This window comes from Neophocaena asiaeorientalis, unplaced genomic scaffold, assembly GCF_003031525.2.
Source record: "Neophocaena asiaeorientalis asiaeorientalis breed wild unplaced genomic scaffold, Neophocaena_asiaeorientalis_V1.1 scaffold363, whole genome shotgun sequence".
NCBI lineage: Eukaryota > Metazoa > Chordata > Mammalia > Artiodactyla > Phocoenidae > Neophocaena > Neophocaena asiaeorientalis.
The window spans coordinates 1,919,566-1,932,084 of record NW_020172006.1 but is presented as its reverse complement, the minus strand read 5'-3'; the positions used below and the strand labels follow the sequence as shown (position 1 = coordinate 1,932,084).

General features: G+C 53.3%; 1 protein-coding gene across 1 annotated transcript in view; it reads left to right on the top strand.

Moving 5' to 3' along the window:
* The first annotated feature begins 746 nt into the window (after positions 1-746).
* Positions 747-12,519, top strand: part of TENM4 (teneurin transmembrane protein 4) — a 383,303-nt gene continuing 371,530 nt past the window's right edge. The window contains exons 1-2 of the mRNA XM_024749719.1: positions 747-984; positions 3,727-3,996. Of these exons, the coding sequence (XP_024605487.1) occupies positions 762-984; positions 3,727-3,996 (493 nt within the window). The 5' untranslated portion in view covers positions 747-761. The remainder of the gene's footprint in view (positions 985-3,726; positions 3,997-12,519) is intronic.

Here is a 12,519-nt window from a genome sequence, read left to right as displayed (position 1 = left end):
ATTGGAGGCACCAGGCTTCACTTCAGGTGCAATAGATCAGGAGTGAGCAGAACAGGTAGGGCCCCTGCTCTCATGGTGCTTACATATGAGTGCAAGAAAACAGACAATAAGCGGGTGATTATTTCATTATCTGGTGGTGATAACTGTGGATTGGTTGTTTATACCTTGGCTCATTTCCAGAAAAGGTTGGAGGCAGTAATAATATCTCAGGACGTGTGACAATTGAATGAGATAATATATGCAAAGCGCTTACCCCAGTGCCTGAATATAGTCTTTCATTTCACAAATCCTTAACGAGCCCCTGTTCTGCGTGAGGCCCTGTCCCAGCCGGAGGCCTGATGGGAACACACACGTGATTCACATCTATAGCGGGATTGGGAAAACTAGTGTCCTCTGGCCTTTGTTGTCAGCTTCCTTGATAGACATCACTGAAGGAGAGGCTGAGGGCATCTCCACAGGGGGGATAGGTCGGTCGTGTAGCAGGAAGAGAAAGGATTCATCATAACAAGCCTTGGGTGCAAGTCCCTCTGTGCTACTTATGGCTGCGTGGCCGTGGAGCGACGCCCTCACCTCCAGAGCCTGAGGCCCCTTGTCCACAGCACTGCCGGGTGAATCGAGGTCCGGGATGGACCCGGGGATTGCCTTTGCCCTCTGGGGCCGGAACTGACGCCCTTTCTTTGGTTTCTCGGGCTCCAGACCACTCGGCCCTGAGTGCGGCGAGGACCCTGTTCGTGGATGTGGAGGAGCGCCGGCCTGAGGCCATGGACGTTAAGGAGAGAAAGCCGTACCGCTCGCTGACCAGGCGCCGCGACGCCGAGCGCCGCTACACCAGCTCGTCCGCAGACAGCGAGGAGGGCAAGGCCCCGCAGAAATCCTACAGCTCCAGCGAGACCCTCAAGGCCTACGACCAGGACGCCCGCCTCGCCTACGGCAGCCGCGTCAAGGACATGGTGCCGCAGGAGGCCGAGGAGTTCTGCCGCGCAGGTGAGGGCGGCCGGGGCGGGGCTTGAGGCGCGCCTGCGCACTGGTGTACCTCCCTCCCCCCTCCCCCCGGGTGTGGGCGTGAGCGCGGGCGCGCTTGAGCAGCGACTGGAGCCCAGCGGCGTGGAGGGCACCCGTCCGCACCAACACTCCGCTAGTTTGGCACCTAGACCTGGTCAGAGCCTGCCTTGTAGTTCATTCTTAGTTCATTCGTTTCATGCTCACCCCCCTCGTGGGCGTAATGAGGTGGTTAGGAGCTGAGTTCTGACCACCACCAGCTCGCCTTTACGCCTCCCCTGTTGGATGGCCATGAGTACTCGCTACTGCACTGAATTGTCCTGAGGACTAATGAGATGACGCGTTGCGAGGTAAGTGCGATGACGCCATGCCTCTCCCACTAGGCCTGGATCCACAGGAAAGCTGACCTGTTAACAAGGCTGCCTCTCCTGCTTTAAAGACGAGGGGTCTGGGCTTCCCTGGTGGCGCAGTGGTTGAGAGTCCGCCTGCCAATGTAGGGGACACGGGTTCGTGCCCCGGTCTGGGAAGATCCCACGTGCCGCGGAGGGGCTGGGTCCGTGAGCCATGGCCGCTGAGCCTGCGCGTCCGGAGCCTGTGCTCCGCAACGGGAGAGGCCACAACAGTGAGAGGCCCGCGTACCGAAAAAAAAAAAAAAAAAAGACGAGGGGTCTTCAGCTCTTTCCCATTTGTGGTTAACAGCTCGAACTCTGACATCAGACTGACCTGATTTGAATTCTGGCTGTGCCATTTTTACTGCCCTCAGTGTCTTCACCTGGGCCGTGGGATCACAGCCATGCCTCCTAATTGCAAGGTGGTGGGGAGGATTGATGAGGACTGAAAATAGAGCATTTGACCCTTGCACAGAGCAAGTGCTTCAGAAATGCTGCTGGCTACTGATTGTTCTCTCTGGGTCTCAGTGAGCAGAGGGGACAAATGGTGAGCCCTGCCAGGCCCAGGTTGGCCTGGATGCCATCCTAGCACGGGAGGCTCCAAAGGGAGCCCCTCTTATCTTCATAAATAACAAATGAGAAGCATTCTCAGCTCATAGGCAGGCATGGGCACTGCAGCTTACAAAGTTTTCTCTCTCCCGTTACCTCCCTGGAGCCCCAAAAATCCTGTGAGGGTAGCAGAGTTCTCTCCTCCCACCTTCCCTCTCCCTTTATCCATCCTCCAGAGTGCTACCAGAGTGTGTCTGTCTGATTATTTAACTACCTTTCGCTGAGCACTTACTCTGTGGCAGGCTGGACACGGAGCTGACTAGGACCCCGGGAGGCACAGGGGTTCCTGGTTAAGAGCGATGCACATGACTGGGAGAGGAGGCCGTCTCTGGGGGTTCCCCTCCTGCCTCACTGGCAGTTCCTTCTTCCTTCCTTTGCAGGCTTGTCCTCTTCAGTCCTGACCCTGGTTGCGGGATCCTTCAAAGCACGGGCATCTGCCTCTTCTCTCTTCTTACTCCGCTCTTCCCGGTTACTCTCGTCCACAAACCTCTGAGCTCCCACCCTGGTACCCCGCCCTCTGCCTCTGTGCTCCCAGCACACTCTCCGTGGATCCCCCCACTTTGGGCTTTAGCCCTTCATCATGGCCTGGGCTGTGTGTCCCCCGCTTGACTGTGAGCTCTGTGAGGTCAGGCACCACGCCCTGCTCGTTGCTGTACATCAGTACCCGACGGCAGCTTGGATTGGGTTAAATGTGGTGCTGCCTGGTTGTGAGTCCATTTCCTAGATCGGTGGTTTAACTGGAATATGATCCTTAGCGCCTTCGTCTACCGGTCTTCCTCATCCCCCAGAACACCCGTGGGAATGTTAAAAATATGGAAGAAGCTGTCCCTGAGTAAACACTGAGTAATGTGGAGGCTGTGTTTCCCATGGAAGTCAGTATCCCCTTTGTCCCTCAAACACTGATCCCTGAGTGAACTCCCCTCACCCAGGTCTTCCCAGCCTCTGTCGTGGGCACAGCCAGGCTTTCCCGGGGCTTCGAGAGACCTGTCAGTGGCCCAGCCTCGGCTGTGTGCTTGGCTCCCTGGGTTACCCCAGAGGCTGCTGGTTCCTGTCACAGCCCACCTGGCGTGAGGAAACAGAAGGCAGAGCCGACCTCCTTGTGCAAGGCCCACTTTTCTCAGCCGGTCACCATCTTCTTCACTTTCCTGCTCCAGGCTTTCCTGAGCTGGCTGGAAAGGAACGTCTGGTCCCAGGGAACCATTGGCATTTCATGGACCAGGCTTCTGCCCTGCTCAGGAGCCCCCCTTGCTGGCAGGCCCTCCCTGGGCTGGAAGAGGAGAGCTGAAGCTCTCCATCCAATTTAGCAGACGCATACTGAGCCCGCACTGGGTATCGGGTTGCCTTCTAGGCCCAGGGAATAGGAATGAACGGGACACAGCCCCTGCCCCCGTGGAGGCATCTGAGCAGAGGACCCAGGCTCTTACGCAGTTCTGCTCTGCAGGAGGACCAGGGCCGAGGACTCTCAGAGGCAGCTCGGAGGAAGAAGCAGTGACTCCCACACAGGGTGTAGGATGAGGGGAGGCTTCTCAGACGAGGGGCCGTTTGTATTGGGCCCTCCATAAAGGGGTGGAGGGTTTGGGCTGGTGGAGAGGGTGCAGAGGAAAGGCCCGGGCATCGAACATCACAGTGAACTCAAAGGACAAGAGTGAGTCCTGGGGTAGGGGCCGGGCTTCTGGTGGGGAGATGCCCCCCCCACGCCCTGATCCCACTCCCCTGCCTTCCCTCCTAGGCACCAACTTCACTCTGCGTGAGCTGGGCCTGGGGGAGGTGACGCCCCCGCACGGGACCCTGTACCGGACAGACATCGGCCTCCCCCACTGTGGCTACTCCATGGGGGCCAGCTCCGAGGCCGACCTGGAGGCCGACCCTGTGCTGTCCCCCGAGCACCCCGTGCAGCTGTGGGGCCGCAGCACACGGTCGGGGCGCAGCTCCTGCCTGTCCAGCCGGGCCAACTCCAACCTCACGCTCACCGACACGGAGCACGAGAACGCAGAGACGGGTGAGTAGCCCGCTTGGCCTGTGCCGGGCACCTGGGTTATGGGGCCGGGGGTTTTAATCACGGTATTGGTCTTCTGCGCCATCCCTTGGGGCTCCGGTTAATTCGGTGGAAAATTGCTTTGCTGTCCATCGTCAAAAGGCAGAGCCTCTCGCAGGGTCGCGTGCAACCCCCGCCTGTGGGTGACAGGCTGGAGACGGGTTGCCGCACTTTCATTCCAGATGAGAGGGGTGCCGAAGGGGCAGGGTTACTGCTTACAAGGTGCCTGTGCGGGTGGGAGCAGATGGGCCAGAGGCTTCCGCTCGGAAGCCCATCCCCTGCAGCTCATCCTCTCCGGCGGTCGCCGTGCCTGGTCCTGGCAGAACTCTGCTCACGCAGCCTCCAGCCTCCAGGTGCCCAACCAGCCTGGGCGCCCGCCACGCGTGCTGCCCCACCCCAGGGTCTTACGCTGATCAGAGGATAGCTTTCACACGAAAACTGTCACGCTGGAGTAACTTAAAACTCGTATTTTTACGCCAGCTTTCCCATGATCTCATCTGCAGATTGGAGGAAGTGCTGTTTCTGGACTCTATTCCACTCTCATCTCTGTAGCTCTCTTCCAAGGCCAGAGAGATGCTGTGGGAGAAAAAGAGGACAAGTTATTCACACATCTCCTTTTTTGTGGGGAAGGAAAGGGAGCCGTGTTTCAGGATATTCCTCTTCACTCGTACCTTGCTGGCAGATCTCTGAGGGGCCCTGAGATAGATGCAGCCCTTCAGTGGGCCACCCGCTGAGGGAATTTCCCTTTCTGTGGCACCTTGTGCCCACAGTCTCTGGGCAGCTTGTGGATGAGGCCCATATGAAGGAAGGAGGGTCCTGCTGGAGTCCAGCAGCAAAGACTTAGGGAGGGTGGCAGAGACCAGGACAGCCCCTCTGCCCCGGGGAGGGCTTTGTTTCCCAGAGGTCCAGTGAGGGGGTCTGCTGGCCCTGCCACACCAGAGGTGGGAAGGGGGACGTGGGGATGGCAATCTGAACGAGAACTGGAAGAACCAAGCCAGGTACCAGTGCCCCCTACTGGTTTCCAGCTCTAAATGCAGGATCCTTTGATTCCTCCCCAGGATGTGGGGGCAATTGGAGAAGTGTTTTGAGGGTGGCGGGGGGAGTGTGTGGAGACACCAGGTCAGAGGTGGAGGCTTACGTGGGTTAGTCTCTGGAAAGGATGCTCCAGTGGGTTATGGCACAACACAATCCCAGATTTGGGATCAGGCAGGAGACTAGGTAAGGTCAGGGTCAGGTGGAGAAATCCATCTCCTAAAAAAGTCAGGTGCAGCAGAATTGCAACTATTTGTTCCACCACTGCTGCTAGAGAACTTGGAGTTTTTCCTAGGGACGCACCTGTTTGAGGGGTAGAGGAACAGCAGGTCCCAAATACCAGCTTGGCAGTGTCACCCTCCCCTGATACTCCACCAGCCCTGGGAGGGGGTCAATGACCTCAGCACCTGAAGGGGTTCCCCGCTGTGCAGTGGGGAGCCATCCACCCTCCCTCATCCACCTTCCCACCTCCTAGGCCCAAGCCCAGCCAGCAGCCCCCTTCTCTCCTCTGCACTGCATGCTGAATTTGATGTGCGAGGCCTGTGCAGAGAAAGTGGTGTCTAACTGAGAGGCAGGAAGCCTCAGTGCCATCACTGACCTAGGGTGTAGCATTGGATAAGTTAGGTCCTTTCTCTAGACCTCAGTTTCCTCATCTGTAAAATAAGTAGTTTTAATGAAATCAGCATTCCTTGTATTCTGAGAATGTTAATAGTTCTTAGATTGAAGAGGGGTGGAGGGGAGTGCTCTGTGGTCAAATAATGTAGGAAACACTGAGTTAAAGGAATTTAAACCAGTTTCCTTACTGCAGGACTTCTCAGAGCCTTTAATACGTTAATATGCATGCTAACGGAGATATTAGCAAGGAGGGTTATACGCAGCATCCCTCAAATTGATCTGAGAATAAAAAACCCTTTATTCTCAGAGCATGCGATGGGACCAATGTTCCAGTGAAAAATTCTGGAGAATAAGTGAGCTGAATCACCTGTAGGCCCTTCTAGATCTAGGATTCCGTGATTCGAAGTCCTTACGTTAAAGTGAAGGTGCGTAAGAGGAACATGATAGTAATAACAACAATACTAGTGAATACCTGCTACTGATTATTAGACCCCCATGCCCAGTGCTAGTGCTTAGCTGTATGACCTCATTTACTCCTTCTACAACACCTTGAGATAGGTTTTATTACCCTCACTGTACCGGATAAGGAATCTGTAGCCCAGAGAGGTTAAGAAACCTGTGTAGGTCACATAGCAAGATGAGATCTGAACTCAGGCCTGTATGATTCTAAAACCTTTACCCTTGTGGCCCTAATCATAGTGAATTTCCTCTGCAGCAAAGTACTTGGGTTGTTAGTTCGTGTGAAGGCTTCTTGCCATGGTGACAAATGATCATTTTTCCGTAAAATCATGACAGAGTGAGGCACACACCACCCACTTTATTGTATATTCCCTGAGAGCTGAATTAAGCCTCTGTTGTGTGATAACGACATAGTCGGCAAGCCTGAAGCGCTTCAGGCTCTGATAACAGGGGCAGGGAGATGGTTGCCTGCTTCCCTGGCCATACCACCCTCTCCTTCCAATCATGCATTTCGGCATTGGGCCACAGCACTCTAAGTTTCTCTGTGCTCACGGAAGATGGGCAGGCAAAGGAGGTGGGCAGGTGGATCTAACAAAGAGCTCCTCCCTGGCCGCCTCGTCCCTTCCAGGCCTGGACTTCCAAACTCAGACATCCTGCACCTGTCCACTTGCTTCAGGCTGCAAAATTATATTAGTGGCTTTGCTATACTGGAGTCTAAATAATGACAGTAACTCATCCTGGCAGTGAAGGAGCCATAGGGATGGCTCCCCTTTATCCACCGAAGGAGGTTGACAGCTTTGTTGTCAACCAGAACTTGCAGCTGAGGACTGGGGCTCAGAGGTGAAGGGCGTGCGGCGGCCGTGTACCTTGCTGAGCTGGAGCCAGGCTCTATGCAGAAGTCTCCGTTCTTTCCCAGCTTCCCCCTCTTCTTCCTGCCCCTTCCGCTCTCACATCTTTCTCCCCTGCCCTCGTCTCTTTGTCTCGCATTCATCCCCCTGAGCCCACTTCTCTCTTTTATCTGTGATGAGAACTCTGATCTTACCATCAGAACAGGGCTTAACTCCACTGGGCTTATCAGCCAACACATCGCATTACGGCCAGTTTCAGGTGCAGGGGGAGGCCATGCTGAAGACCTATCATGTCAAGCTGCTGCACAAGGGCCATTGCCTTCAACCCTCATGACAGCACCGTGGCACCTCCGTTTCCCAGATGGGAAAACTGAGGCTCCCAAAAGGTCAACTGACTTGCCAGAGATTGTACAGCCAGTCATTCAGCAAGTCGGCAAAGCTTGGATTTGAACTCAGGTCTCTCTGATGCTATAGTTTGAGCCCTCTGCCCACCTCTTTTGGAATCAGCAGTTGAGGACAGCAAAGCATGACCCCCCACAACTTCCAGCCACAGGAACATCGACTCTGCCTCCACGTCCGGCCTTGCATTAGTCAATAGTAATTGTCAACAGTATTGATAGTGGTGGAGGCTTTTGCTGAGGTCATGGCGAAGCTGCCTGCAGCTGCCATCAATAATAACTTTTTATGGGGTCCATTAAAGCCAATTTCTGCCCCTGAAGGTTAATGTCAGCAGCTTTTATGTCGCTGCTTAATATCCAAAATAAATACAGAATTGACGGGGTAATGTAAACACCAATCTTCCCCCTCAGGGGCGTCAGGCGGAGCCAGCCCCCAGGCCTCTCCTGCTGAGCAGGGCCACAGCCAGCAGGAGCTGGCATCATGCCGGGCACACACTTGGCATCCTCTAAGTGTTCTTTAGAAAGCAGAGGTTGCACTGTGAGCTCCATCTCCAACCACAGGGTCAGGTGGACGCAGTGTCTGTTTTGTAGATTCCTTCTGTGATTTGTTCTGTAGCTATGCTGAGCTCCTTCAGTGGACCAGGCATCATTCTAGAATCAAGAATCTAGAGGAATAGCAGGGGAGGTGGAGCTGTGACAGCCTTGCAGCCCTATCTGTGGTGGAGGTTTAGCAGGCAGTGTGGCAGGGTGGAAAGAGCTGGTTCCAGATCTAGTGAGGAGACTTGGTCACAAATCCTGGACCATGTCCCAGTTCTGAAACCTTGAGCAAGTCACCTCACCTCTCTATGCCACAGTTTCGTCATTTCTGAAACAGTGTGCCAGCGATTACCCAGGGCTGGGAGAAGGGAAATGGGGAGTTCGTGTTTAATGGGTACCAAGTATCAGTTTGGGATGATGGAAAAGTTCTGGACGTGGAAAGCGGTGATGATTGCACAACAGTGTGAGCGTACTTAATGTGCTTAAAAACGGTTAAAAGGCTTTTAGCTATTAATATTGTTTAAAGAGCTGTGGGATGACAGTAGAAGGAGCCATTTGTTTTGCCCTGAGGGTACAAAGGCTCATCCCTTAGTTCCACTCACACTGTGTACCAGAGTTTGAAGTCCAGCCGAGTAGGATTGCACTGAGCGTGAGGGATCTGAGAGAGGCATTCCCAGTAGAGGCAGGTTGCTGGAGCCAAGGTTTGGAGGCATAAAGAGGTGTGGTGGGTCTGGGGAATGGTGAGAATTTACTCCCGAGCTCTAATCCCAGAGGCAAATTGAGAAATTCACTTAGAAAAGAAACAATGAAACAATCACAGTTACATCCAAATTATCAAGCAGCCTGGGTATCAAAAGGGAGATTACTGGTTAAACTAATTAGGCAGGCAAACTGTTCATTGAGAGTCTGTAGATTAGGTGAGCATCTTGAAGCCCAGAGAGAAAGAAGCTCATTACCAATTTAACTCCGTTTATCCTCTACCCCCCCTGGCCCCATGCTCACCGGATTTAGTTTTTAAAATCTGTAAGAAAAGCTCTCATTAATTCCCTAAGCGGCCAGAGTACTGTAGCTACTCAGCCACTGGACACAAGGCTCCCTTCTCTAGGACAGGAAGCTGGATTCGTTCAGCTGGGGTAGGGATTATACCCCTATATTTGACTACCCTTCTCCCATACTGCAGAAGTACCTGATGTTTTCAGGGAATTAGAGTCTCTTACTGGACAGAGTTATCCACATAATGAGGACTGTAAGCCCCCAAGTTCCAAAAAGGATTGAGGAGGGCCTAGTACAGTCAGAGCATCTGAGAATCTGGGAGCTAGAAGGAACTTTAGAGACAACAAACGCATGGATTCTTAACCTTTCCCCATTTTCCTAGACTAGTTTCTTAGTCAAGAAAACTAGGATTTAGAGAGCTTAGGTGACTTGCTAACCGTGGCACAGCTAGTCAATGGCAGAGCCAGGGTTTGAATCCAGATCTGCCTCACCCCACTGCCTGTTACCTTTCCTGACCACTGCACTCTGCAGTTTGTTCTGCTTTATAGAAACATGTTTTCATTAGCTCAATGCTAATAAAATATACACAACCTGAGAGCTGATTCTTGCTGTATCCGGAAGGTAAACTTCTTTGTCACTGTTAGAAACTGCCGGAAGAGAAATTGAATCCGTAACCTGTTAGAGCTACGCAGGACCCTAGAGCTTATACCAGGTCACTCTCTAATTGCGACATGCTGGAGAAAAGACATTTAAAGTAGGCATTGTAGAGGTTTAAGGGAAGAAGTCCAACCAGTAGGTTTCTGAGAAGGTTTTATGGAAGAAGTGCTGGTCCCTGGGCTTTGAGGGACGGGAGGGATTCTACCAGGTAAGGAGGGGGAAGAAAGGGCATTCTCTGTGGACAAAGGCGTGGAGGAGGACAAATGTCAGGTGTGTCCCGTGAGGCTGGAACATCGGGTGTGACTGGGGATATGGGGGCAGAGAGTGCTGGGAGGGAAAGTTGGAGAGTTAGGCAGATCCTCTGTCATTTAGCAGCTGTTTGTTGAGCACCTACTGTTTTAGGTACTGGGGCTCCAGCCTGATCCAGACAGACAAAACTGCCCGCTCATCAGTGGGGAGACTGATCAACAAGTTTAAAAACTACACTATATAGGATGTTTCAAGATGTTAAGTGTTACAGGAGAGGGGATAGGGAATGCCAGGGTGGGACCGGGGGTGCAGCCAGATGAGGCTTCACTGAGAAGATGACATGTGAGGTAGGCGAGGGAGCTGGCGGCGAGGAAGTCCGGAGGCAAAGCCATCCCGGCAGAGGGAGGGGCGGGTTCAAGGGCCTTGGGGCAGGAGGGTGTCTGCATTGTTCCAAAATATCAGGGAGGCCAGTGTGGCTGCAGTGGGGAGATCAGAGAGGGCACGTGGGGTGGGGCCCACGTGCAGGCCATTGCTGGGAGAATCACAGGAGGCTCTGGGCTGGGGACTGACGGGGTCTGACTGATACTTGGACAGGGTCATTCTGGAAGCAGCAGTGTTGAACTCCAGCAGGCTGTGTCTGAGTAGGAGGCTACTGCAGTAATTCAGGAAAGGGGGTGGGCGCTCAGGCCAGGACCAGTGCATGGAGATGGTGAGGATGGGGTCTGTACCTGGGGAGGGGAACCAGCTGCCCTTCCCTGCTCCACCCCAGGGCCTCGTGAGCAGTGAGGAAGACCACAGTATTCTTAGGTTCTGTGACCAAAATGGGGTCCCAGGTACTCTAAGGGGAGGGGGCTCACACCTGATCCTTCTCCTGGCCTCACAGCTCCTTCAGCCCAGCTGCAGAGTCCTTTAGCGTTGGCCTGTCCCATGCTGCTCCCCACTGTCTCTCTCAGAGCTCATGGCCTTGGTCATGAACCACACCCCTTGTCCCTTCCTCACACCATACTCCCTCCATCAAGCTGCTGATCATCTGGATCTCCGACCTTGTTGCCCAACTCCCGCTCCCAGCCTTGTCATGATGCCCCCAGGAGACTCTTGGTCCCATCTCTTTTGTTATCATCTTGGCTTCTCTGTGTCCATAATTCCAGCCCTTCCTTCTGCTCAGCTGCCTCAGCCCGCCTTGGTGAAGTCTGACCTGGGGCCTCCTCTCCATAGTACCACCTCTGCTGGAATTGCTGTGATCCGGGAGCTGGTATCTGACAGCCACTAATATTGTTGTTCTTGTGAGCTCCTTGTAAGAAGACTTTAAATACATCCCGAATCCGCTCCCCACTGGTGCGCACTGCAGCACTCCCTGGTGGGCAGTACGTGCTAATACAAGCGCACCCTCCTGAACTGGGAGGAGGGAAAAACAGGCCCGGGAAGCTACGCTAAATTAAGATAGATTGCATTTGTGAAACTAGGTTAGGACCCGCTGTGTGTGCTTAGAGGTACAGTGATCTAGAGTTTTGCTTTTAATTTGAGCCAACATGACTTTCAGTTCCAGTGGAAGCAATGATGTGCATAATGACGAACTTCCTACCAAAAGACATTTGAAAGGCATTATTTCCTATTGTAAGCTCAGCTTTGTCCAGGGAGAGTGGCTCTTGGCCGGTTTCAACTTCATATAATCCAGGATGACTTCAGGGAGGAAAGAGAGTAACCGATGGTGAGGAAGGAGCTTCCTGCCCACAGGAGCCTAGTTCCAGTGCTGGGGTGTGTGGAATCCAGGGATGAATCTGGTTTCAGTGTTAGGCTCTATCACCAGACCCAGTGTGACCTTGAGCAAGTTACTTTTCCTCTCTGGACGTCAGTTTCCCCCCGAGCCAAATGGGATCATTGGACTCTCAGGCAGCAAGATAACTGGGAACAGCATGGGCTTGGAGTCACACTCAGAATCCCAGCTCAGCCACTCAGGAATTGGGTGATGTTGTGCGAACGACTGGATCTCACTGAGCCTCAGTTTCTTTATCTGCGACGTGGGTATGAACACATGCCTACCTCCTAAAGCTGTAAGGAGCACAAAAGGCAAGTGTGCACATGAAAGATACAGGGCTTCCTTTTCCCAGCTGTGGGCCGTAACTGATCCTGAAATCAGTGCTGTGTTTCAGCACCATCATTTAAAATAACGGGAATAAATGGATGGGAGAGGAGTAGAATAGAATAGAGTACATCAAACATACTGAAGTCAGTGTTATTTTGTGAATTTTTATTTTAGCTGTACTTTACACACAGCACCTGTACTGGGTCGCCACTTACAATGTATTTCTTACTATGCAATTCAGTTAAAAAAAATAATAAGTTTAAAAGATGGTACTTGGCACATAGCAGGATCTGATGAATGTTAATTCCTTTCCTTCAAGGACCCCTCAGCTTGAAGATTCCATGATTCATGCTGTCTTAGTCTTGTCTAAAAACTATTGGTGTAGTATTTCTAGGGCCCCCTTATGGAGAATGAGTGCATTTCTGGGCAGGGCCTCGTGATTCAGTTAAAAGAAGCTGGGCGGGCTTCCCTGGTGGTGCAGTGGTTGAGAGTCCGCCTGCCGATGCAGGGGACACGGGTCCGTGCCCCAGTCCGGGAAGATCCCACATGCCGCGGTGTGGCTGGGCCCGTGAGCCATGGCTGCTGAGCCTGCGCGTCCGGAGCCTGTGCTCCGCAA